The 27,715-nt window shown below is 33.0% G+C and overlaps 2 protein-coding genes across 9 annotated transcripts; both read left to right on the forward strand.

The window, feature by feature from the left end:
* Positions 1-7,287: 7,287 nt before the first annotated feature.
* LOC115949637 (protein PIN-LIKES 3-like) lies at positions 7,288-17,965 on the forward strand. Of its 5 annotated transcripts, none has more exons than XM_031066915.1 (12): positions 7,288-7,603; positions 7,736-7,835; positions 9,205-9,368; positions 12,439-12,518; positions 12,680-12,804; positions 13,361-13,482; positions 13,823-14,062; positions 14,813-14,905; positions 15,531-15,631; positions 16,318-16,370; positions 16,507-16,692; positions 17,579-17,965. In XM_031066915.1, exons 3-12 carry the CDS (start codon positions 9,234-9,236, stop codon positions 17,701-17,703), a joined length of 1,260 nt encoding a protein of 419 aa, XP_030922775.1. In that variant the 5' UTR covers positions 7,288-7,603; positions 7,736-7,835; positions 9,205-9,233; the 3' UTR covers positions 17,704-17,965. The 5 variants fall into 5 exon arrangements, with proteins under 5 accessions (XP_030922775.1, XP_030922773.1, XP_030922777.1 ...); XM_031066913.1 differs by lacking the exon at positions 7,736-7,835 and adding an exon at positions 8,182-8,272; XM_031066917.1 differs by lacking the exon at positions 7,736-7,835 and adding an exon at positions 8,182-8,272 and having other exon boundaries at positions 13,823-14,056.
* A 484-nt stretch (positions 17,966-18,449) lies between these two features.
* LOC115949638 (protein PIN-LIKES 3-like) lies at positions 18,450-26,464 on the forward strand. Of its 4 annotated transcripts, none has more exons than XM_031066920.1 (12): positions 18,450-19,410; positions 20,093-20,237; positions 20,393-20,472; positions 20,599-20,723; positions 21,011-21,132; positions 21,528-21,746; positions 21,950-22,042; positions 22,600-22,700; positions 22,863-22,915; positions 23,039-23,224; positions 25,280-25,441; positions 25,570-26,464. In XM_031066920.1, exons 2-11 carry the CDS (start codon positions 20,103-20,105, stop codon positions 25,402-25,404), a joined length of 1,239 nt encoding a protein of 412 aa, XP_030922780.1. In that variant the 5' UTR covers positions 18,450-19,410; positions 20,093-20,102; the 3' UTR covers positions 25,405-25,441; positions 25,570-26,464. The 4 variants fall into 4 exon arrangements, with proteins under 4 accessions (XP_030922780.1, XP_030922779.1, XP_030922778.1 ...); XM_031066919.1 differs by having other exon boundaries at positions 18,450-19,285; positions 19,350-19,410; positions 25,280-26,464; XM_031066918.1 differs by having other exon boundaries at positions 18,450-19,171; positions 19,350-19,410; positions 25,280-26,464.
* The last annotated feature ends 1,251 nt before the right edge of the window (positions 26,465-27,715 follow it).

Consider the following 27,715-nt stretch of genomic DNA (forward strand, 5'->3'; position numbering starts at 1 on the left):
AAAAGTTTTGACACCACTTTTATATGAGATGAAAAAAGTTATCAAAATATTAATTTTTTTTTTTTCATAAAAACTTTATTTAAATAGATTATTAATTAATACCTTAAGGGTATTCGTTAGCATTTCCCATAAAAGAATAGTGCTTAAAATATAAATAATGCTACAGTAGACATCTATTTTTAGATGTTCTCTCTAGCATGTTGTATTAATTTTTGCATTATTAATTATCAGATGTGTGTGATTTTGTATTTTTGATATCTATTTTGCATTATTGGTGCTTCAAACGGATGGGAATGCCAATAAGAAAAGAAATGTCAGATGTACAATTATTTAAAGTTTTGCTTCACAGTCACGGCGCACACAAATGGACATGGATTGCAAAATCACTGGTTAGAATTCTATAAAAGAAATGTGAGGCTGCCGTGGAGTTTGGGTTAAGGGATTCTCGAGATTAATTGGGCACACTACTAGTGTGATGGCTGAGTGGTGGGCTTTGCGGGATGGTCTGACTTTGGCCATTCAGTTGGGAATAAATCAGTTAGAGGTGGAGCTTAATGTCAAGGTGATTATGGAGATGCTTAATAGTGCTGATTGTCCTAACAGAAGCTAAGCTCCTCTACTGTGTGACTGCAGGTCTCTCATGGTCAGGTTCATGCAGGTCCTGGTGGGACATGTGTTTAAAAAGGCGAATAAATGTGCTGATTTGCTGGCCAAGAGAGGTTGTTCTATGATGGAAAATTTTGTTGTTTTTAATACCTCTCCCTCTCTGATGATTTAAGTGTTTTGTTTGATGCTGATATGAATGGGCTGTATTATTACAGGCGTGTTGCCACTAATTTGGCCTCTGTGGCCAGTCTGTAATTGTTGTTTGTTGTTTTCAATATATTCACCCGATTGACCAAAAAAAAAAAAAATTATGAGATGTAAATGTACATAAAGTTTTGCGCCACTGGATTGCTGAGCGTGATGTGCATTTATTATCCAACTGCCTTTAGCAAAATAAAAGCACGCACGCGACCAGTAGTTGTGACCACCATTCCTTAAAAGGAAAAATAATTTAACGGATGTCCTTCTTCCTCTTTTTTATTTTTTTATTTATTTATTTTTATTTTAAGAAGAAAGTTAACAGATGTTCTAGATATATTAGTTTAAGGAATAACTTTGGAAATATTTTATGGAAAAAAAATAATAAAAGCAATTGATTCTTTTTTCATCTTTTTATATTTCCAATAAAATGACATCAAAACTTTCTTTATTTTCAAATGCCCTAGGGCATCCATTAACATAAAAAAAAAAAAAATTAATTACTTAGAGCATTTACATTAAATGTTTTAAAAGATTTAGTTTTTTGCACCTCAAAAATCTATTTTATCTATTTTAACGTTTCACTTTATAATACACTCTATAAAAAATCTTCTATAGTATTTTACATACATTTTATCAAAATAATATAAACAATTCATTAAAATAATATAAAACAACCACCACAAAAACCAACAACCAGCCACAACCACAACCACAACCTGCTGCAAAAAAACAAAACAAAACAAAATCATCGTATCAGCACCACAATCATCATCACAACCACAAACCACCACCACCATCACTATCAAAGCAGAGAGAAAATACTCAAATTTAATAAATTTTCACTATATATACTGTGATTCAAGCAACGTGAAAATCTAAAGTAAAAAAAACGAAGCTAATCAAATCAACTAAGACTGAACCAGATCAACAAAAATTAAGTAATTAATCACTAATACTTTCGAGTTTTGATCTCGTATATCATAAAATTGGTTCACGATTGAAATAAAATAGTAATGAAGAAACAGATTTGGAAACCCTAAATCACTGATCTAATAGAGAGGGGAGAGAGCAATGGAGAAGAAATAGCCTTGAAGGTTCGACTTTGGGTTCACTTGCAAGATGGAGAAGAGAGGCATTGGGTTGGTTTCAATCGAAAGGGAGAAGTGGTGGAGGTGTTGGTGTGGGTGATAAAAAAAGAGGGAAAAAAAAAAAGAAAAGAAAAAAAGAGAGAGAGGCAGAATACTAAAACTAAGAGTTAAAAATTTATAAGTCTAGCACCTTTGATGTAGTGAATTTTTTAATATTTTGGATGCTAAAATAGCATTTAGCGATTTTAGTACCTTGATGTGAATGCCTTTTATTATTTCTCACCCCACTTGCACCCCCTGGCGTTTTTTTTGTGCTGAAAACTCCCTGACATTACATACCCCATATGCGCCATATACCATGAGTTGTGACCATTAATATTGTTGTCTCCCACCCCACCACATTGGAAATTTGGAACATGCGAAACTTGTGGTGGCCCCGATCAATAATACACCAAATCAAAAAATAATAATAATAATAATACACGCGTCAAATATTTTAAGACGCTTTTAAATTTTGAGGCATATTATTGATGAAGAATGGGACCGAGGGGTGGGTAATGGGTACGTAGTTGGCACGCGCTGTGCATTAGTATACGATTGCAGTTGCACTGACAAACCAAACTTATTATTACATGAGTCCGATTAATGTGTGTCCTAAATTTTTTATTTTTGAAAATATTTTTTTGAAAATTGAAAAAACTGTCAATACTTTTTTAATTCCCTAAAAACTTTTTTCAAAAATGATTAATTATTATGTGTCCTTAAGGCACACATTAGTAAAATCTTTATTTCATTTATATATTGTCAAACCCCTACAGCCCTACCCCTACTGCCACTAACTAGAAACTTATTTCTCAAAACAAAAAAAACTAGAAAATCAAACCCTGTGTCTGTGTGCGCAAAGCAGGGGCGACAGCATGTGAACAACTTTAATTTCTGGACATATATATTTTAGTAATGGAAACGTGAAGCAGGTGTGTGTTGCTTTTATAAATTTTAATTAATAATATATTTTTGTATTATGTACATAATATATATATATATAGAAGTATATTATGTTAGATTAGATTAGAATAAAAATTTCATCTTGTATAAAAAAATATATATATCAACAAGTAATAATAGTATAATTAATACTGATTGAGGTTCCTAATTAATCATGCATTTATATCTGGTTTGTAAAGCACGGGTTTGCTATTTTATTTATAATAATAATATAAAAGTGGCAGTAGTGTGGTGACGATATGACATATTTGGACATATTCGCATGTTGGCATGTCGTATGCATACCTTGTGGACACTATTCATGGACCAAATTCCCTTGTTTTTTTTTTTTTTTTTTTTTTTTTTTTACGACCAAATTCCCTTGTTATTTATGCAAAAGCGGATGTTGTATGGTCATCAGACTCATCACACCTCAAAAAGGCAAGTTGAGATGGGTGTAGAGATTTATGAAATACTAACAACTTACTACAAATATACAGTAGCACTACCGGTTAAATTTCTTTTTTTATTTAATTACGTACTGGAACTAATTAATATAATGGTGGTGTGGGTGAGTGAGTAGTATTCAGAGTCTAGACAGACACAATTAATACTGATTACGGACCCGGGAAGAGACAACTAAATATAATAATAAAAAAAGAAAGGTAGTTGAGGTGAAGAATGGAAGGTGAAACACATGTTAATGCAGCTAGGATTAGTAGGATTCCTTTCACTTCATTTTGTGGGATAATTGAGGAATGAAATAATAATCATGCATGATTTCTCCTCAAAAAAAAAAAAAAAAAGCATGATAAATGAGTAATTATGAGGTTCCGTGTCGTGGTTTCATGAAATTGTGAACCCCACAGGAAGTGATAAGATTCCTTTCATTTTGTCTTTGGTCTCAGATTAATTCATTTACAACTAGCTAGCTAGCATAGCTAATACAGTACGTAGCTAGCTAATGCAACACGTTTTACCGAATTTATTTATCATATTATAAATAGCTAGCGAGGGTAGCAAGTGCATGTGTGCAATACACATGTTTACTGTGAAAAAAAAAAAAGAGAGTAAAGGTTAAGGTTAGATTTTATTTGTATTATAAAATAAAGTTATATGTGTTTGGCATCTGAATATTGTTATTTGAAAACAAGTGTGGAAATACATGTGAATAAAAAAGTGTGTAAAAATACGTGTAATATTGTTTAAAAATTGAAAATAGTTGTTAGAAAACATGTATCAAACACCCTCTAAATCATTTGATTTTTAAAATGTATAGAAATTTACATTAATTAATAGAAATATTAATTTTAAGAATTTTGATAATTATGTTATAAAAAGTTAATCTTATTCATATAAGAATTTTAATCAACCATAAAGTTAGGATAGTTATTTAATATATAAATATCTATTTTACTATAATAGTTTTTTAGTACTTATTTGCTAAAGTCAATATATCCACTCACTAAAAACTTTTAAAAATGATAATGAATATAATCATCTTTCAACAATAAACAACTAAGTTTTGCTAAGAAAAAAAAAAAGATAATGAAAAGCATGTGTGATAGAACTTTCCATTAGATATATCATAAGTTTCGAAAATTTAAACCTAGAAAATCAATGTTTTTTAAATAATAAATAAAACACCTTATATCATCATTCCAACTTTTCAATAATTACTACTATCTAAAACTCAAAATACGTGAAGAAAATTTTTGGAACGTTAAAATTTAGTAGGAGTATTTAAGAATCATAAGATTTCATTACGGTTTAACTGGGAGAATAATAATATGACATATTTGCTCGTTTCCAAAATATTAAGGGAAAAATTGCATGATCTTAAACTTTAAGGAGGAATTGTAAACAACCCTGAACATAAATGAAGAAAAGTGTTTTTATCCTAAGTTTTTATTTTTGTTTTTGTGTGTAAAACTATGTGATTTTACTTAAAATGGTGCGCAAAGAAAAAAAATACAAAAATTCAACTCAAGAAAATTGTATGTAAAACTATGAATTTTGGCTCAACAAAACTGATTAAACCAACAAAAAATTTTTTAAAATACAACAGGATGTCACAACATTTTCATAATACTTTTATAATTTTATTATATTTTATTTTGACTTGCAAATAATTGACAGCTCAACAGTTTAGAATCGAAAACAAAATGTCTTAACATTTTCACCAAAAAAAAAAAAAAATTGTCCACGACATTTTTCACAACAAATCATAAGTAATAGGTTGTTATAAGTTGTTATTGGTGGGCAAAAAAGTAGTTTCATTGGTAAGTTTAAATTAGAATAAAAAACAATTTACCACCTACAATTTGTTATGAAAGTATTGCAAAAAATATTATGGATGTAGCACTTTTTTTTTTTTCACAATAGCTTTATTTTTAGTTGTGGTTGATTCCAATATGTTATTTTATTATTTTATTTCGACCTATAAGGAATTAACACCTCAAAAATTGTGAAAATATTGGGCCAATTTGTTATGTTAATATTTTATTATAATGTGAAACAATGTGAATTGGACAAACCAAAAAAAATGTAGCAAATCTATTGCAACTTTACGCATTCACCAAAAAAAAAAAAGTGGCCAGCAAAACAGTGAAAATTGAACAAACCAAAACTATTGTAGTGAAGCTATGGTAGCTTTTCCTATTCACTCTTTTTATATATAGATTACTAAATTTGACTAAACCAACCAAAAAAAAAAAAAAGAGTATGTGTAGGGGCAAAGACTCCAAATCATGTAATAGGCTTTGGGTCACACCCGGGACAATTAGCAAAGTCTGAGGAGAGGAAATAGTTGCTAAAAGGATTTTCACTTTAGCTCTTATAGGCAAGGAGCATTTGGAGGACGATTCGAGGAGGAATGCCTCCTCAGACGTGATGAATGTAGCTTAAATATGCACTCTGGCAATTAGAGGAACCCTTCCAATAGGCATTAGCAATAGGGACGTGCCTTACAAACTTGTGGGGAAGAAGAAAACGCAAAATATCCAAGGAGAGACTGCTGCTACCACTTTAAATGTATTGCAACTACTTTTTTGGGTGTATTTATGTGGAGAGGACTTGTGAACAGTACTGCCTTGAGCACCACAACTCACAGAAGGCTGAAGAGGGGTGTTCGATAGGACAAACACTCAAGTAGGGATCCAGAAGATCAACAAATATAAGACCACAATGGCTTCAAGAAGGTTATATAATATGAGAAGTCCCCATGAGTGAAGGGGACGAAGAGTAAAAAAGACAATACTGTAGCAATCTAAACTGCCATAATACTCAAACGGTAATCAATAAATATTCATTTAACCTCCTTAGACTGAAAATCTATGGATGTCAACGTGTTTTATTTGTGTTTAATTGTTGTATAGCACAATACCAACCGTTGTCCAACTCGCTAGGACTTAATTCTACGACCCATTCTTTACAAATTCATTGTTTCTGGGCTCCTTGGACCAAGACCTCATACTACTTGGGCTTGGGCCCCAAATCGTGACCCTACAGTATGAAAACAACAAAATATTACAACGTTTTCATAATAATTCTATTTTCAACCATGGTGGATCTCAATCTAATATTTTATTATCTTATTTTGACATATGAGGAACTTACACCTCAATAATTGTGAAAATATTATAATAACAATAAAATGTTATGATATTTTTACTTGTGCTAGATCTCGATGTGATATTTTATTATTTTATTTTAACCTATAAGGAATTGACATATGCGTCACAACATTTTCACAATATCTCTATGTATGCATTGTACTTACAATGTAAATTTATATTGTAGACACATAAAAATTGGCAAATTTTGTACACATTTGCAAATTTGTACAATATTTACCCTTTTTTTTGTGTAAATGTGTATAATATTTGTCACTTTTTGTGTATCTACAATGTAAACTTACCTTGCAATTACAAAGTAAACATACAAAGATCTTTAAAAAAAAAAAAAACAAAAACAAAAACAAAGACAAAACTCAAACCAACGGGCATACTTGAAGGAAAAAAAGGGGGGAAAGAAAAAGAAAAAGTACAGCTCCCTAATTGAATAAACCAAAAAATACTATTCATAATCTTTTTGCTCTTTTCATATAGTTAATAAATTATTATTCTCCTCGATCTTTCTAATATTAATAATAATTAAGTCACTATTTGTTATTCTCCACTTTGTAAACGTGATTGATGTTACTCTTTTATTATGGGCTTATTTGGATACAACTTATTGTGAAAAACTAAAAACTTATTATTAAAAATATTGTAACAAAATAATAAATGTGTGAATAATACCATAAAACTTAAATTTACATAAAAATCTGCATTTTATTAAGTTTGATGGTCCATAAACAGTGCTATAAGACCAAAAAAAGGCAATGCCTCAGCTTAAATATAATTTCAGTGCTAGGCAAATGCACACTAGACCATACACATGCTCACTGTCTTCCTTCTCAGGCTCAGATTGAGACAGGAAGCAGAGTTATCTTCTCGCGTTTTCCACTCACAAACGTAAACAACAAATGTTGACTTTTCCAATTTAGAAACCGGACAATAATTCAGTTAAAGGAATCGAGAGATGCATGTGCCATATATTTGCACACAGAAACACAAGGCCGACTGAGTCTGATATTCTATACCTCCACTGGCGTACTTGTTAGCTTGAATTTGCACAGGATATCGATCAATTACCAGCTCTGGTACCGTGTTAGTAGCTAGGTAAATTACTACTTCTTTTCTTTTCTTCTTTTGGGTAAATTACTACTTCTTTTCAGTAATATGCTGCAGCTGCATGAATATTGTGCATTTCATTATTATTCATTTTACTATAAATTCAACTTTGCATTCCAGATCTACTTAAGGTGGTCTTCATTGGACAATTCCATTTCAACTCAATTGGCCTGTAAATTATTGGTCTTTAGCTGGCCGGTTGCTCTCTCTCATTATTCCAGTTTAGTACCGTATATTTTCATCTCTTATTTGTGAAAAAGAAAAATCATTTTGTCAGTGAGCTCTACCTCAACTGTTACCTTCTACTCTTATAAGTTCTGGCTGAGGGTGAAGCTGGGTTCAAAATTATCAACAAAAAAAAAAAAAAAATTTAAGGTATTCTAGACTTTACACCAATTCTAAGATTGCAACTTTCTGGGACATAATTTTGATGTGACAATTGTGAAAGGCTGTTTATCACTTTAATAGATATTTTATCATTCATAATGCATCACATTAGAGCAGTGGCAAAGTTGTGATACTTGATTTTTTGGAATTTATAGGAATTGATTTTTTGGAATTTACAGGAAGATGGAGCTATTATTTTAGCTGGCTTTCAGTGTACAGTTCTCATATTTTGCATTGTACCTTTGATAGAAATCATTTAAAATACAACAGGTAACTAAGTACTTTTGTCTAAGTTAAGGAATTATTTAAAAAAAAAAAATTGTTTATAGGTCATTGGGAAATAACTTTTGTAGAAGTTAGGGAAATATTTAAAGAATTATTATTGTTTATTAGGTCATTAGGAAATATTAAAAAGTAAGAGAGAGAGCGAGAGAGAGAGAGAGAGAGAGAGTTGTCTGGTAAGCAGTCAAAACTTAAAAGTGATAATGAAGGGACATGATACTGCCTCTGATTGCGGAGAATTTCTGTTCTTTTTCTTGGCGCGGCGGAATATGTATCTCGTATGCCATCTTCTTTAAATGAAAATCGATTTCTCAAAGGCATGAAAGGAGAAGAAATAAGAAATATATATATTTCAATCCAATCTTTAGAGCAATGGTTTGCATCCTTAGCATATCCATGCATGTGACATGTAAAATCCAAAACTCAACAATTACTTGTTTAACAAAATTATTTATTTATTTTATTATATATATTCTAATTTAAGATTGGTTCTTTTAACTTTACCTATTTTACTTGAGAGAACATTCACTTTTTGTCTATCATGGAAGGGAGAAAAAAAAAAAAAAAAAGGAGTTTTCTTGGTAGAGAACAGTCTCAGACTGTTTCGAGTTTTTGTTGAGAGAGAAGTTTATTATTTTCTAACTCGGTTTTAACTTTAAAATGCTCTAAACACTATAGTTATGTTGATGCTGTAAAGGAAACAGTGATTCCGACAAGAATAGACATTACCATTCACCGCAAAAGCCAAACAATATAATAGGATTCTACCTAATGGTAACAATAATTAATAATGGTAGAGATAGACAGATGGTATATTTTAATCAACATGTTATCCTATATATGCATGACCACCATATTTTGTTTGAAAGTGAAACTAGTAATTAATTGAAGGTACGGGTTGCTTTGGTCACTTTACTTAGATTGGAGAAGCAGTGTCGGTGCGTGCGCAATGGAATTCCTAGATCTGTTCATTGTTGCGTTGATGCCAGTTCTGAAAACGCTCCTCATCACTGCCATTGGATTACTGCTTGCAATAGATCGGATAGGTCTTTTGGGCCCAGAAGGAAGGCATCATTTGAACAACGTAAGTCATATACTTCCAGCGTTGTTTTTGTTAATTTCAATGACACTCATGACCATGACCCATGCGCGCGCGCACACAACAGTGACAACACAACACAACACAACACACCTTTTTTTTTTGTTTTTTTTTTTTTAATAATTCAACCCAACCCAATAAATTAAATTAAAACATGTCAATGAAAAGTGAAAGAGGAAGTGGGTGTTTAAAGAAGATTTGACTAGTGTTTCAATGCTTCTTTTCTTTGCGGGGGTTCATTCCCTGCTTTTAGCTCTAATTTGGGTCTTAGACGAGTGGCCATAGCGTGCCCTTTTTACAGGCTTATATATATTGGAGAATTAATGGGTGTCATAGAAAGTTGACACTGAAGCTAAAATTATGAGTTTTGATTTGAATCCACTGAGAATTGTTCACTTTTTCAAGATGCACTTCCGTAAAAGCTGCTACCAAGCTACGTGATAACATAGTACTACTTGTTCCGTCTTTGTGGACAAAGTTATTAAGGAAGCGGAACCGAAATGAAATAAAAGTAGGTCCGGTTAATGTTCGTCTTTAATAAATCAATTTTTGAAAAAGTTTTATTAAGGGTTGAAAGAGTTGTTAAAATTTTTTTAATTTCTAATAAATTTTTTCTAAAATTAGTTTATTATTGTTATTATTGTATATCCTTAAAGCACATATTAATAAAATCCATAAAAGTATACCAAAAACAAAAAGGATGAAATTAATGTTGTGATCCTAGTCCTACATGATTCTTTCAACATCTTGACAGCACTTATTTAAACAAACCTTTGTTTCATGTAGGACAGAGGGAAGTCCATTTTTATGAAACATAAGGTTGTTGTATAAACTTTTTTTTTTTTTTTTTGGGTTAAATATAGACATATCAGTTTCAATTTTTAGCTTGGAAGGTTCCACTAATTAAAATTATGATAAACATTCATGTGAGAGTTAGGAGGATCGCGACACTATATTGGAGTATTGAATAATTTTCATTACATACATCTAATTATACTAATTTATGTTCCAGATTAAGGATTTAAAGAACAATTCCTAGTATAATTTTTTTATATGAATTTAACAATACATAATAAATTTGCATTTTGAGAACTCCGCTACAACAAAAACATTTTTGATATTATGAATTTGAAATAATATTTTAACTCTACTTATATCTATATATTAATAAAATTTAAATTCATCCATAAATTTCATCAATGGAAAGAATTTTTACTCCTTTCTTATACTTGATTCAATTCATTTAATTAAAAATCGAGGTCCAAATCCTTATCTTCAAATGCTTTAAACCATATTTATGCTAAAATTCCAGGTTCGGTTAATAATTGTGCAGATGCCTCCTATATATTTCTAAAGGACATATTGTTATTCTATGCTATGCTTTGCTCTATTTCTATGTACAAAATCTTTTGTCTTTGCTCATCATCGGGAAAAATATTTTATGGAACTATTGCATGCAAATGGCTTCCTCATTGCATGTGAGGGAGTCAAGTGCAAAGATACATACATGATGGCTCCCCCAATTCTGTTTTTTGTTTTGTGTTTTTTTTTTTTTTTTTTTTGGAAAAATTATGTATACTACATATAAATATTTAACATTTTAATGATTTAGCCTAAGAGCCACCCCAAAATATTTGAATTAATCCAACAATCCTCTTAAAAAAAGAATTGTCCAATTGGTTTTGTAGTTATAGAGAAGGTATTTTATTTTTTCCAACTTTATTTTGTATCATAAAATGTGTTCTTCTATCTGTTATAGTTTTGAATTGTTAATCTGTTTAAAAACTTCATTACTTCAAATGAATTTTTTTTTTACTCATTTTGGTAATTTATATTGAAAATGAAAACTTTAAGGATTTTACTATGAAATTTGGTAAAAGATGAATTTTATTCTATGAAAAATCATCATTGAATGAATTTAATTGTATGTGCAATTTAGATCTTTAGATTATCTTTAGATTGTGTAAGAGAGTGTGTGACGGATCTAATAGTACATTTAAGTGAAAAAGCCTAAGAATACTAAAAATGAAAGCTTTAACACTTTAATGTCAAGAGCAAGAGAGAGTATAACATGAAAAGTAAAGAAGATATAGGAAATATGTGAAAAATCCTTTGAAAGGGATGAAAAACCACAGGGGCGCAAGGGGAATGTCCCTTACTTTCTTATGATCTCTATTATGTAAAGAAGAATCAAGATTTTTGTACAATGGTGATGTTCTTCCCCAAAGAATGTCTTTTTCTCTCTACCTCATTTTCCTACCCAAACTTTTTAGTTTTTCTCTTGTTTTCTCATTAGGTCCTTGCCCTAATGGCCCAGTAACATGTTCCTCTTATAGTCTGAGAAGTGTTACTAGGTACATGAGGAGAGGTGTCAAATCGTGATTCCTCCATTTGAATCTTAAAACAACTACTGTACTATATAACATTGTAATGGTTGGAGGAGAGAGAAAGCACGCCAATGCCAGGGTAGTGGAATTGAGGGTGGCTCTGCTACTACATGAGGGGCAAACCTTGGATAAGGAAAGGGACATCAGGGATGTTAAGAGTGACACATGTGTCATTAACAGTGGTCTAACACAAGTTGAGCCAATAAGGGGTGTTCTGTAGCACTTGACAATGGAAGGTCGCTATCTCCCTTGTGTGCAAGTACTGGTTGTCCATGTTAGGTGCAAATCTCACTCTTCTCCAAAATGGTCACGCCGTTGGCACGACCCCTCCTTCAGATAGCGTTAATTTTCCTTTGCTCACAATTACTCCACATGTACGATTTGGACCCAGCCACCCCAGCATTCTCACATGTCTTGGCTGGTATAATGTACAATAAATTTGATAAAAGATACTAAGTTCTATGTGTTTGTGTGGGAGTTTATCTTAACTAATGAATAAGTACCACAACTCGGCCTCCCAAATAAAAACTTCTAGGTTTACTCCCCTAGAGGGAGTCATTGCATACAGTGGTTCTATGAGATACTACTTCCTTTGCCCTCCCATATTCACGCGCATATGCACTCACCCACCAAGGACTAACATTTTTTTAGTTTTATATATGTAACAGATTGTATTTTTTGTGTTCACTCCTGCACTCATGGTTAGCAACTTGTCTGAAACTATTACTTTCAGCAGCATGGTTACATTGTAAGTTTTATTATCTCCCTACTCTCGACACTTTTTTTTTGGGGGGGGGGGGGGGGGGGGGGGGGGGGATCTCATCTAATTCAATGAAGCTATTTTTTCTTATCTTTGTTTGTATAATGTATAGCTGGGTAAGTAACTATAGGACAAATGCAAATGTGCAGGTGGTTCATGCCAGTGAATATCCTTCTCACCTTTATTATTGGCTCAGCACTTGCATGGATACTTGTCAAAATCACCAGAACTCCTAAACATCTGCATGGCCTTGTAATCGGTTGCTGTTCCGCAGGTGCTTTTGGATATCTTTCTAATATTCTTCTGATATTCTGTGATGTCTTAATCCTTTAAACTAATTTTGATAGTATGATAAATTACTAATATTTTTTTTTTTTTTTTTTGAGAAGCAAATTACTAATTACCTCAAAGAAACTGTTAGAAAATTTGTAAATTTAATGGTTAATTATTATAACATATTAGGATCCTCTCCATTCATTTGGGCTCTAGGGAAAAAGAAAGAAGAAAATAAAATAATGTAGAGAGATAGAACGTAGTTCAGTCTAGCAGTATATGTTCATGTGTGAAAATCATTGATGATTACATCTTTACTATCATATTGAACCCATTGTAGGGTATTTATGGAACGCTAAATCTTAGGGTTACCTGACTTACAATACAAGTAAAATGAAGATTTCTTTGCTTGCATTTTAAGTAGGATTAATGAATATGGACAGCAGACTTAGGCCTTGACTAGGGTTTAGCCTTGATATCTTTAACAATATGGAAGGAAATATTATCCTGTCACAAGTTTGATATTTCATGGTGTTTTGTTAATGAAATTTGAACAGGAAATTTGGGAAACTTGCTTCTCATTATTGTTCCAGCGGTCTGTGATGAAACAAACAGTCCATTTGGGGATTCATCCACCTGCTCGACATATGGAGAAGCTTATGCTTCACTTTCTATGGCGGTATGATCTATAATTCTAATATTTTAAGTTGCCTAAAAGAGAAATGTAACAATTTATGCTCATATGTATTCATCCACAGGAAGAAAAAAAAAGGGAGTCATTATATGAGTTTAGGATGTCTGTCCATGAAATTTTAGCTACAAAATGTTCCAGCTGGCAGTTGATTTGATTTACTAAGTTACAGCCACTTTTTGAATGGCTTTCACTGACAATGTCTGTCTAAGAGAATTCCTACCTTTGCAAGAACGGAAATTCTTTAGCATGTCTTACTGCTCTTCATTTTTCAATGAGATTAATGTTATTTTTAACTTGTTATATCTTAATTACTCTAATGCTTCAGGTTGGAGCAATTTATATATGGTCTTATGTGTATATGATAATGCGGGTATATGCAAATAATAGCATAAAATATGTCAATACACATGACTCCACAATCAGCATAACGTTGTCTGGCGAAAGTGCAGAAACATTTCCAGAGACTTGCACAGAATCACTGCTTCCTTCAAGGGATTGTCCAAGCTCTGATGACCATTCAGATCAAGTTGAACTGACTCATACTACATCTGAGGGGAAAGTAAAGGTTTTCCTAGCTAGCATTACTATCAAAAGTTACTCATTGCCTCTCTTTTTCAGTACAAAGAAAATTTTCATTTGAAATCTGTTTTCTTTCTCAAAATGTATACCATCATTTGGATTTAAGAAGAGTGTAGTCATCAAATTGATCATAAAAATCCTATTTAGTGGAGATATTCTTTTCTTAGCATTTGAGGATCAAAGGGAAGCTCTCCTTTATATATACCCCCTCCGTAGACCTAGCAAGTTAGCAGACACGCAGGAGAGGTAGATGTAGTTCTGATATAGGAAATCATAGATCCAATAATTGTTGACTTGAATATATACAATAATATTCTATTTCACCTTTCCAGACAAATGAATGTCAAGCATCATAATTCATCTCCCTGTCTCAAATTGTATGTCACGTTTGAGAAAAGAAAGCTTAAAGGAGCTGAATTCAGTCATTGAAGCATCTCAATGCAGTAGTTCCTTTATGACGTTATCCTTACCTATAACTATAAGTGAAAATTTCTCTTAATGTTGGTGGCTAATACTTTGTGATAAAGTACCACTTGTCCCAATAACTGAAACTAATAAAAAATACTTAATTTAGTCACTTAATCATTATTCTAACACTTTGAATTACTACATTTTATAAGATGAAAAAATGACACTGCTTTTAAAGCAGAGAGAGTACCAAGAGAAATATAGTAATGATTTTTATTTCTATTTGATAACCTTTTATATAAATCTTTTTTTAAAAAAAATTCGGCAGGTGACTGTTCTGAATCAGATTATTCAGTGCATCAAGATGTCTGCAGGACAGATCAATCTGAAGATGTTGTTCGCACCATCTACCATTGGAGTGGTATGCTCATAATGCTTATTATATTCTGCATGATCAAAATATTTATGTTGTTTGGAAAGAAGGTATCTGTTTGTTTTCAGTCTATAATCCTTGTAAGATACCTGAGAGAGTTCTATTTAATAATATTATTTTTTAACCCTACCAAGTTGACAAATTTGGTTGTTCGAATACATTTCAGTCCTCTGTCAGGAAAAAAAAAAATTCATATTTGGGAATACATTCATTGCAAGAACAGATAAATTATTTTACGTTGTCAATAGCACTGCTATTTTTTAAAATACATAACTTGATCATACTTTTAGCCTTGATCAAATGCACTCCCCATGAAGTTAAGGAATGATAGAGACTCATGTCAATCTTCTGTGAAATCAGTATAAAGATTGATTTTCCTCTGGCTAAAAAAAAAAATTTGAATGTACTTTGGTTGTACTTTGAAGTCTGAAATCTCATATAAGACTTATTTCAAATTTTCATGCCTTGCTCCAGCTCATTTAACAAGCAGCAGGCAAAAGACCTGTCTATGGCATGTTAGATTGTCTTTACTACATTGAAACAAAGTTTGATATTGAGTTGTTACTTAATGTGTGAATGGAGCCATTAATTTACTACTTGTTTTCTTTTCTAGATTGCAGGGTTTATCATCGGAATAATTTCTCCAATTCGAAAGCTAATGATTGGTGATAGTGCTCCTCTTCGTGTGATCATTAGTTCTGCATCTTTGCTGGGGTATTAATTATTACATACTCTGTACAGCTCCTGATGGTTGAGACTTGGTTTGATTATCGTGGCCCTGAGATTTCGCACTTCAAATCCTTAAAGATTCATATATGCTTGCAGGATAAATGTTTATATAACATTTTTAATTTTCTTGCTCCCAACTTCCAAGAGATAGTCTATGCACTATCTTATTTCACGCATTTGCCTTTTTATTAGCATCACATCTTCTAAGGTCTTTTCCCTGACTTGAAGTGACAGAAGTGTGGCCTAATATGCCAAGGGCAAAAATTAGGTGGTTGAATTTATTTAGGGAATCTATAAGACAACACCTAAAGAATTGTACCTAAGTTTTACCCATATGTCAATAATCCTTTTCAATTGTACATAACTCCATATCCAGGAAAAATATATTATCTTAGCGAACTTTAAGTATTATAACTTCATCAACCACAGGATTTTTGGTCAATGTTGTCAAGCAACAAAGCCTCAATGGGCTCTTTAAAGGATATTTCAGTAGAGAATACTTTGGGTTTAGCTATCAGTTCTTCCCTAATCGCCCATTGATTTTTTTTTTTTTTTTGAAAATCAGGAAAGCCATAAACAAAATTATTGAAGCTTGGTGTAAGGAAACCTTGTTAGGGTTTAGTTTAAGAATTGTGTGTATTATTCTCATCAGTTTTAAATCTGACTTGCAGGGAGGCAACAATTCCATCTATGACTTTGATAGTGGGAGCAAACCTGCTTAAGGGTAGTTTCCTAAACTGATTTAATTTTTCATGCTTACCTTGATTTAGACTGTTCTGCCTCAAATTGGCAAAATAAATTTCAAATTTTCATCTCAATAAGTTTTATTTGTCCTAATCACTACATCTTCTATCTTTTAGGTTTAAGAAGATCAGAAGTAGGCGTGTTACTCGTTGTAGGTGTTATAGTAGTCCGGTATATTATATTGCCGCTCTTGGGTGTTGTTATTGTGAAAGCTGCACACAGTTGGGGCATGGTGGGATCAAGTTCATTATATCAATTTATTCTAATGCTTCAGTATGCACTTCCACCTGCAATGAGTGTAGGTATGATGAACTTTTATGGTTTAAACATTCTTGATTCTTTACCTTGTCCTCTGCATTTATGATCTTGTTGCCAGTAGCATCCTTTTATTATTGTTCTCTTTTAAAACTCTAGAATTTTTGGTGCTCATTATCGAGCTTAAGATAATTCATTTGCACCGCACAGAAGTAGTGGCCCTAGCTACAAAAGGTGCCAACTGTTTTTCTTCAGGTTCAGATGGCCATTCAGTTTTCCGGAAGCCTTAGACCTTGTTTTTTTAGCTTTCAGCAGAGGTTTCATGTTGGAAGAGACCACTAGATTTTTTAACTGAGTATGTTAAAGAAGTAGCAGTCATTCATCCTTTGGTATTGATGCCTGGATTCCGATACACAATATATAACTTGTATGTGTGCTTGAAATGTATGATTTGGCCTAATGTTGCTGTTACTAAGCTAAAACTTTGGCTGACAACTAGCATGATACACAGAGTTCAAAAGGTTAGAATCTTATTCTGTAAGTTCAACGATCCATTCCTTCTTGTGTGAATGTGAAAATAGAGTGAGCTTAGGCAAGGCCATTGGCACTTGCCTCTTTGCCATATTACCTATAAAGTCCTGAAATGCTTCAGGTTGTATCTGTTTAAAATCCAAAGTTAATCTTATCAAGAAAAAAAAAAAAAAAAAAAATCCAAAGTTAGTATGTGGAATAAAATTCCATTTGAAGACCAAATGAATGCATTCCGTAACTCAGCATACATGAGCTAAACTCAAAAGATATGGAAAAAGGAAGTTTTATCCTCTCATTTCTTCGATTTTCCACTGTAAAATTAGAACCACCCAAGTCCTTTCTTCATTTATAATTTTCATATGAATATTCTTATTGTGTTTGTCACTCGTATGAACTTGGCAGGAACGATTACTCAGTTGTTTGAGGCTGGTGAGAGTGAATGTTCTGTTATCATGCTATGGACATATGCTGTGGCTTCATTCTCTCTTACACTGTGGTCAACCTTCTACATGTGGATTGTCTCATAATTTATATTCTTCTAGATTTGTTTTAAATAACCTTGTGTCATTCCATGGTCATACCACCACAAGGCTATATAGCATATATGTAATTTTTAGTTCCAAAAGGTGAGGTTTGCCTTCTTTTTTTCCTTTTTTTATTTTATTTTTTTTATTTTATTTTTTTTAATTTTTTTATATTCTTTGTTGGACAAGAATTCCCCCATTTTGAGTGTGATGTTTACAGTTTGATTATTTTGAGCATTGGCATGAACCACATTGGAACGTTGAGCCAAATTTTATTTTTAATTTCTAAGATATTTTACACTTAATTTGTGTGTGTATATACAATCAATATATATATATATATATATTAATAATTTGACAGTGACAATAATGAGGGAGGGAAAATTTGAAGTGTTGTTCTTCTAATAAAGGAGATCAAGCTATGCGGCTAAGCTATAAAGTTTTTGACAAAATTTAACCAGTAGTCGTAAATAATAACATTTATGTTTGATCTTATATTTTTACTTTGTTGGGGTTGGACTTGTTTTATAAATTAATAATGTATGTGTATATATTGTATGGAAAGCGAAATTTATCCACACACAAAAAAAAAGAAAAAAAAGCAACATTATAAGAGAGAATGTAATCTGTGTGACCTTACTCAAATCTAAAATTTAAGTTTTTTTTTTTTTTTTTTTTAATTTATAATTTTATAGAAAAAGGTACATTACAAATGGCCATATACTTCAAGGTGCAAGAAAGTACAATTTATCTATAACTTTTAAATCAAAAGAAAAAAATATTAAGAGAAGAGAAGAAAGCAAGTAAAGTTAAGTGGCATTAACTTAAATATAGATAGGACAAGAGAGAGAAAAGCAGCATATGAAAGGAAAAGGTAGGAAGGTGACAGGAAGGAGGAGTAAGTTTTGAACTGATACGGAAAGAAGCATAGCGTTCAGACATAAGAGTGATGCCCATTCACAAACAGACACAAAAAGAGTGAGCAGCCCTTGGGTGCGGTGTTTCCTTTTCCACAAACATCCAAAATCTCACACTTGTATTTATTAGAGAGAGGACGAACTTTATTACCAATTGGTGGAGCTTAGTCACACAAATACAAATATTATTTTTTTGGTATTTTAAGTTCTTTCTCTTGGGGCTATGGCTTTATATTTATAATTACCTGCATGTACTTAAATAATAACACATCGTCACACTAAGCTGCCACATTAATCATTATCAGCTCAGCATACACTATAAAACTTCAGTTCTGGTTTCAACAAATTCGGAATCCAAAGACAAGTTGGAGGTGCGACAAAAGTATTAAAATGGACTTACTTCTCCTACTTCATAGCTCACATGACATGAACTAGCATTGAGCGTATTAACTAGCTTAGCTTTACCCATGCTCCTCTCCTTAACTCTTATTATATCCTCTCTCCCTCTACCTCCACCTTATTTCTAACAAACAACAATAAACCAAATTGAGCAGGTTTCACTTAACTCTTTTTCCATGCATTTGCATTTGCATGGCCACTTTCAAATTCACCATTTATCTTCCCCTACTATGACTTGAACATCAACACGTAGTTAGCTAGCTAGAATGGTATGTACATTTTCTCATTTACTATAATCAAGTTGTTGTCAACCAATTTGCTCTCTCTTTTCAGTTCTGCAGGGCTCAAGGATCATTTCTCTCTCATCTCAACTTCATTCCTAGCTAAATTCTTTGTAAGTTTTTTCTCATATATAGAGCAGAGGAGCACGATTTTTTTTCTTGAGAAAAAGAGAGAATGATAATTCCAGTGATCGACTATTTCTCAGCATATACATTTGTTTTGGCAACTCATTGTGTATCTGTAAATTTTTTGTATAAGTCGTTGCACATACCCTTTTATAGTGTATTATTGTCTATGTCTGTATGACTCTGTATGTGTTGAATGTTTAAATTCGGTCTATTTGTTGATTTAGGGAAAAATGTGTTCCTCGGTAACCAGCTCATAGTACTGGTACTGCTGGATCTTACATAGAAAGCATAGAGAACATCTTTCTATATAAATATACTCTTACCCTAGTTTAATAAGCTATTAGTCTAGGATTTAGCATACTATAAATACCCTACTACCAGGGGTTCATAATAATAATACATATAGCTTAATGGTAAATATGTTGACGTTCCTATGTGGATGTTGGTGTCAAGCCAAGCCACATTAATTCCCAGCATTCTCTTTCTGCCTTCTTTATTTTCTTCATCATATTTTTTCATATACTTCATCATACTATTAAATTATCAATGTTATATCACATTTTCTGATATTGTATCAAAGTAATGTTTTATCTTTTCTAATATGATGTCAAAGTCATGTCTCATCTTTTCTAACGCTTTTAAGTGGTTTACTTAATGTTTTGGAAGAATCGTCACAATGGGGCTTGTGGATTTATTTTTTGTTGCATCTGCTCCGGTTTTGAAAGTGCTATTGTTGACTGCACTTGGCTCATTTCTAGCACTGGAGCCTATAGATATCTTGGGGGAGAATGCAAGGAAGCAATTGAATACTGTAAGCAATAGTTCTTGCATTTCAGTTCCATTCATCTATAATCATTAGGCTTAAAGGCACCGGGCTTACCAATTAAACAAATAAATGCTTAAAAAAAAAAAAGTAAATTCCTGAGACTGGTTGGACTAACAGTCACACGCTCTGTTTCCTGATAGGTGGTATTTTTTGTGTTCAATCCGGCACTTGTGAGTAGCAACCTGGCTAAAACAATAACTTTTGAAAGCGTTGTTTTGTTGTGAGTATCAATCAGATCACTGAACACGTATCTATGTTTTTTATGGAATGTGCTGTTTTATTTATTTAAAGTTATCTGTTTTCCCTTTCATCTCATGCTTTGTTCAACCTTTGATTAAATATGTAGGTGGTTCATGCCATTCAATGTTCTGGGTACATTCTTAATTGGCTCAGCACTAGGTTGGGTGCTGATTAAAATCACAAGACCTCCCCAACATCTGAAGGGCCTCATATTGGGTTGCTGTGCGGCAGGTAACCACCTATAAAATCCTTTACAACATGTACCATCATTTTCAACCAAGGAAACTATGGACACTAGAATTGCCATATGATTGTGGCAGTGCTGTGTTTGCCTATCAGCCTAGTCCTCTACCAACAAAATGCAGTCTTTGGCAAAGAGCCCTGTGATTTAGTAGCATTGTTCAATTCTTCCAATTGGGAGAACCTGAGTTTGGATCCCCCTTGTTATAAGGGGAATAGAATATAATTCATCCCTTGGGTAAAATATATAAGTTCATGTTTTGGGTTGATGTGAACAGGGAATATGGGAAATTTGCCTATAATTATCATCCCAGCAGTATGTAGAGAGAAAGGCAGTCCATTTGGAGCACCTGATGTCTGCCATACATATGGAATGGCTTATGCTTCACTTTCTATGGCGGTATGCAGTTTCATTAGCTTTGTCTGTATTGATTCAGGATAACTGTACATAATATTAATCATAAAAATTTGCATAATATGTACTAATCAACCTGATTGCTCATCAATTTTATAAGATTCAGATTATGAGCCATCATTTTGATGGGTTGAAACCTACCACACATTCTAACCTTTGGCATAGCAATTTTCTCAAAAAAGCTATCATCCACTGTTTCATAATGAGCATCTGCATACGTACATTGACAAATATAGTTATTAGAGGAAATTAAGTGGTGAAGATTCTTATTTCTTATATTGCATTCACCACAAGTAAAGCATCACTATATATGCATGGTGGTGCATGAACATAATCCTTAAGCATGACGATGATTGACATTCTTTTATTGGGTTCTTCAGATTGGAGCCATTTATTTGTGGTCCTATGTTTACAATATTGTGAGGATTTTCTCAAGTAAGGTCAACGCAGATGAGTTCACTAGCAATAAGAAGCCTAACGGGGCCACTTCAAAATTACTCCATGGAAATTCCTCAGAAGCAGTTCTTCCTTCAGAAAACTGTTCTGTCTCTGTGGACAATGCAAATAAACTAATGCTTCCTTCTGAGGAGGAAAAGAAGGTTGCTCCCTCTGCCTCCTTTGCTAAAAATGAGATTTATTATGATTTTGAAGTTCTTACCTTAGAAGTTTAACAATTGTTTTTAGAAGGGGCGAGGGGTGGGAAGCTCATTACGCAATCATCATAATCTAAGTAAACGTAGTTATTAGTATTATTATTATTTTGTTCTTCTTCTTATTGAAACATTTCACACTTTCATGACAGGGACCAATCTTATATGCAATTAAGCACTACTTAAGGGTGTTTTCAAGAAAGATCAATCTCAAGGCATTGTTTGCACCTTCAACAACTGGAGCGGTATCTTTTTGGTTCTTTTATCTCACCAAGGCTCTCTCTTTCTCTTTGTGTGTTTGTGTTTTTGTTTTTGGCCTGAACCATATCTAGTTCTTTCAATCATCAAGAAATCATGTTCTTTAGAACTGATGACAATTTTTATAAGTCTTTAGGAAGAGAAAGGAAATCAGCTCTTAGAAAGAAAGAGGAAAGCATGTTCTTCTTTTCTTGCTAATGTATGTGTTCCATAGATATTATTAGCCTTTTTTCTAAAATATGTTTTGAACATGTTACATAACACATTGAGGAAAGTACATAGTTGTGTCCAAATTTATTGGCTTGAGCTTTTTTTCTTTTTTTTTTTGAAGTGGTGTCCCAACATGTATAGACTCTTGAGGACACCCTATCCGAACACATTTATAGCAATATAATTGTCTGATTCATCAATCTGAAATGTTACTTATCACAAATTTACTCTAAAGTAGGGTAACAGATATTCAGAAATAATTCCTTATGTAATTGAAACATGTCTGCCAATAATCTGATGACTGATTTATTACATTTTCTTGTATCATATCTAGATGGTTGGGTTTATCATTGGCGTGGTTCCCCAGATCAGAAACCTAATTATTGGTGGTGATGCTCCTCTACGTGTGATCCTGGATTCTGCTTCTTTTCTGGGGTATACATATCCTAAATTTAAGCTATGTGATTCAAGGTTTTAAAAGTCTTGTGCTTAGTGCTCTCAATTGTTGGGATATGAATTCTACAGGTTCAGCTTATTGTTTCTTATTGCTTTTAGAATTCATGAAAAGTTTCCCAATTTTCTTTGTCTTATCTTCAGTGAAGCAGCCATCCCAACTCTCACTCTGATATTAGGAGGAAACCTTCTTAAAGGTATAAAATATTTAAATGTTTGTCGTTATTACCTTATATAAGCCTAGTTCTGTATTTCTGTTTTTTCAATCTCTCATTTTGGTATAGGTAAGTTTTAAGTAAATGTGGTACATTGTTATTCAGGTTTGAGAGGTTCAGGTATTCTGCAGCCACTAATCTTTGGCATCATAGCAGTTCGGTATATTTTCCTGCCTCTCTTAGGCATTATCATCGTTAAAAGTGCAATACGTTTTGGTTTGGTTCACTCAGATCCATTGTATCAGTTTGTTCTTCTACTTCAGTATGCACTTCCACCAGCAATGAACATAGGTACGATGAGCTTTTAATGTTGAGAAGTGAATACAATAATGTGAGCTTGATTTGTCTTCAATATATTTTATTTTGGTATTGTCTTTCATCACAACCATCCCTTATCTTTATGTGTTATCTTTTCATTATTGTCCTTCAAAATGAGCTCTGTTAATCTTTATTAAATATTAAACTCTACTTATGGATGCATGTGTGTTTAAAAACAACTTGAACTCATATCTACACAGCTTCTCTTGAATTGGTATTTACTATTTAGGCTGAGGAAACAAATATGAATAGGATAACCATGAGAGGTCAACCATTAATTCTCTACCATAAAAGATTTGAGAATCCAGAATGAAGTTAAGCGGGGAGGTAGGAATTTGGGAATATAATAGTGAGTTTTGAAATTGGATTTGGAGGATGAAATGGGAGCCTGCAACAAAAGAAGTTCAAAGTCAAAAGCAAATAAACTGTAGAGAGAGAGATGGGAAGCCAGGGAGTGGGAGAGGAAAAGTTGTTAAAGCGGGAATAGGAATCTAAAAGGTGGTTGCAATTCAAATGTCCAACTTGACTCTGAATTTGTGATTGTCTTGAAAATCTGATAAAGGCATTTAGTGTTAAAGATGTTCAATAATAAGGAAGGTTTGATTAAACAACCATGTTGATTTTTCATCCCTTGTATTCTTCACTACTGTATGCTGCTAATGGAAAAGAGAACTAATACATCGCTACCAAGAAAGGAGAGCCCGCAAGTAAACACAAGGGATTTTTATTGTCAATTGGGTAACAATTTAAAGCATCAGAGATATACTTTTATATATAAAAGAAAGCATCAGAGATATAGCTGTTGGGCCAAAAAATTTATATCTTGCAAAACATAACTTCTGTACAGTGATAAGTCTAACTGTCCATCACTAGAGCAACCTCTCTCCAGGTCAATCAGTAAGGACAGTCATACCATACTGAAGTGATCTTGAAGTCTATAATAATAAAGCTTTTAATAGAAGAAATAAGATAATTAGGCTAATATATGAAACCATATATACAGATAGACATTTTTTTCTTTTCTTTTTTTTCACAAAACAGGAGAGCCCATTTCAGTGGCAACACAAGATTTAGACATCAGAGAGGACAAATCTGTCATGATTATACTCATTTCATCTATATATGATTTCCTTTTGTTGGACGATTAACCACCACTTCTCAAAGAATTGAAATAATTAAGAAATGTCGAAGGGACTGGATTAATTTCATTGCATTGCTGCCATGAAAGTACCAATCTACTTACTGCTGAAGATAAAAGCAGACTCTGCTGTGTGCAAGGAACACCGTCCACTGTCCAAATTATTGACTCAACCAAGGCTGTACAGTTTCAAATATAATTTTTCATCTTGTTTTAATTTCTTGGTTTCAACATAACCACCTGATGTGTCAAATGACCTGTGAGAGGCTGACTTGGCCATTTAAACACCGCCCAAGTATATATAATTGGTGAATGACAAGAAGAATTGAGTGAGCCTCGTGTATAAGGTGCCATGAGATGTGAGTTCATCTTTGTGCATGTGTTAGTTGTAGTGTTCAAAAAGGTGTCCGTGAATTAGTGAACTAAAGGTCCAATTGTTTATGTGGCACTTGTACCATAGTTATGTCCTTGTATTTCTATGCTCATGATAAAAGTGTATTCTCTTCACCACTGGTAATGCCCAATAATTAAATGTTGGACAAAATATGTGGTAAATGGATACTTCTATTTCAAAAACACCAAGATACAATTTGTTGGTATCAATGCCTCACACTTGAACACACTTCTGCATAAACAGCTTTTGAACTTTATACAATACATTTTTAATAAATTGACTCTAGGACAAAGACACTACCTCACACGGCACCACCTAATCTGCCACTTAAGGCAGCTATGTTCTTTTCTCTATTCTGGCTAATGCATCCTAGCATACTCAAATATAACCCTATTAGATAAAAGATACAGGAAGATGAAATATATCTTATTAGGAAATCTTTAATTATAAGCAGTGGAATCCTTGTTAAAATGTTTTTCCTCATTTGATATGGCAGGCACAATTACCCAATTGTTTGGAGCTGGGAAGAGTGAATGTTCTGTGATCATGCTGTGGACATATGCTTTCGCGTCAGTTTCACTGACACTTTGGTCAGCCTACTTCATGTGGCTAGTTGTTTGATCTGTTTCTCTACATAAAGTTTGAGATATCAATCTAAGTAGGTTCCTCCAGCCCCTTAAGCCAGGAATTTATGATAGCTGTAGCTTCTTAACTATTGTTGTAGAATAGTACTTGAGTAATCCATGATTAAACAATATCATTTTAAAAATTTTTTTTTTCTTTCAGGCTCTCAAATGTCATTTCGGCTGTTCCTTAGATTTCGTTGTTGCATATTAATAAACAGCCTCATAATGCAAACCAGGGGGCACGAAATGCAGTTGGAATAGACATTTCAAAAAAGGTTTCTCATAGCCAACGATGGAATGGAAACACAAAAGTTAAACAGTATTCATAACTAGTTCTAGCTCATGCCTATAGCATATATGAGATGAATGGTGAGAAGCATGGTAAAAAACAACCAGCAAATGGGATCAGAATCATCAGATGAGTATATGGAGAAGGATAAGATCAGGATCAAACAGAAAATTATCAGGGAATTTCATTTTGATTAATAACATTGGCAAAACAGATAGCATATATCAGAAATATCAAATAAGAAGTCCAAAAAATAAGCATCAGGTAAATCAAAATTACTACTGCCAGTACAAGTAAAAAAGGTCAGAGAGAGGATTTATGAACCTTGAGATAACTCTTTAAGAATCATTGCTGAAGTTGGAGAGGTCAGACTCAGAGCTTCGAGCAATTGACATCTGAGGAATCCATGGCTCAGATTAGGAGTAACTGAAATAACTTAACTGTAGTGCAGTCAATGGATAACATAATAATTATTACAATGTCAAAACTAAGGTGCTGATTCCCAAAGACAAGGCCACAGTAGGAGTAGGATTGGCAGTAGAAAATATAAATTCCAGAATATGATGTTGTTTAAGGGGTTTTGGATGTGCAATGGACAAGGATGAAAGGAAATGAAATGTTGGAAAGTAACATCATACTGTAACAATGTTTCAATGCCTCTCATGTTAGGGGGATTGAGCAGAAGAAGAAAAAATTATGTCATGAAAAAGTGATAGAATGCTCTTGGTACAGTGCACTAACCACAACTCAACATGTGAATCCCCTGCGTATATACAAAAAGCTCCAACTACTGCCCATTAAATTATTTTGACTGTAATAGAACAACACCACATGGAAACAAGGTTAAACAGTACACAAACTTGTGGCTTGGATAGAAGAAGCACATCACCATGAAAGCCAGATAACCACCACCAATGATTCTGATCTTCAGGGTAGGAGCCATCAATCCATATGGATATACTTGAACAGCTAGAACAATCTTTTTTTTTTTTTTTTTGGAGATAGATAATCAAAGTTTATTGCATAAAAAGAACATCATGTTGAATTTCGTTGTTGCATATTAATAAACAGCCTCATAATGCAAACCAGGGGGCACGAAATGCAGTTGGAATAGACATTTCAAAAAAGGTTTCTCATAGCCAACGATGGAATGGAAACACAAAAGTTAAACAGTATTCATAACTAGTTCTAGCTCATGCCTATAGCATATATGAGATGAATGGTGAGAAGCATGGTAAAAAACAACCAGCAAATGGGATCAGAATCATCAGATGAGTATATGGAGAAGGATAAGATCAGGATCAAACAGAAAATTATCAGGGAATTTCATTTTGATTAATAACATTGGCAAAACAGATAGCATATATCAGAAATATCAAATAAGAAGTCCAAAAAATAAGCATCAGGTAAATCAAAATTACTACTGCCAGTACAAGTAAAAAAGGTCAGAGAGAGGATTTATGAACCTTGAGATAACTCTTTAAGAATCATTGCTGAAGTTGGAGAGGTCAGACTCAGAGCTTCGAGCAATTGACATCTGAGGAATCCATGGCTCAGATTAGGAGTAACTGAAATAACTTAACTGTAGTGCAGTCAATGGATAACATAATAATTATTACAATGTCAAAACTAAGGTGCTGATTCCCAAAGACAAGGCCACAGTAGGAGTAGGATTGGCAGTAGAAAATATAAATTCCAGAATATGATGTTGTTTAAGGGGTTTTGGATGTGCAATGGACAAGGATGAAAGGAAATGAAATGTTGGAAAGTAACATCATACTGTAACAATGTTTCAATGCCTCTCATGTTAGGGGGATTGAGCAGAAGAAGAAAAAATTATGTCATGAAAAAGTGATAGAATGCTCTTGGTACAGTGCACTAACCACAACTCAACATGTGAATCCCCTGCGTATATACAAAAAGCTCCAACTACTGCCCATTAAATTATTTTGACTGTAATAGAACAACACCACATGGAAACAAGGTTAAACAGTACACAAACTTGTGGCTTGGATAG

This window comes from Quercus lobata, chromosome 6 (assembly GCF_001633185.2).
Source record: "Quercus lobata isolate SW786 chromosome 6, ValleyOak3.0 Primary Assembly, whole genome shotgun sequence".
In the NCBI taxonomy this organism is placed as follows: Eukaryota; Viridiplantae; Streptophyta; class Magnoliopsida; order Fagales; family Fagaceae; genus Quercus; species Quercus lobata.

Excerpts from the sequence above, each read along its gene's own strand:
- LOC115949637 (XM_031066915.1), top strand. The coding sequence starts at position 9,234 with ATGGAATTCCTAGATCTGTTCATTGTTGCGTTGATGCCAGTTCTGAAA. Across the intron at positions 14,063-14,812 it reads CATCTGAGGGGAAAGTAAAG|GTGACTGTTCTGAATCAGAT; the intron begins GTTTTCCTAGCT and ends AAAATTCGGCAG. Across the intron at positions 16,693-17,578 it reads TCCACCTGCAATGAGTGTAG|GAACGATTACTCAGTTGTTT; the intron begins GTATGATGAACT and ends TGAACTTGGCAG.
- LOC115949638 (XM_031066920.1), top strand. The coding sequence starts at position 20,103 with ATGGGGCTTGTGGATTTATTTTTTGTTGCATCTGCTCCGGTTTTGAAA. Across the intron at positions 21,747-21,949 it reads CTTCTGAGGAGGAAAAGAAG|GGACCAATCTTATATGCAAT; the intron begins GTTGCTCCCTCT and ends CTTTCATGACAG. Across the intron at positions 22,701-22,862 it reads GATTCTGCTTCTTTTCTGGG|TGAAGCAGCCATCCCAACTC; the intron begins GTATACATATCC and ends TCTTATCTTCAG.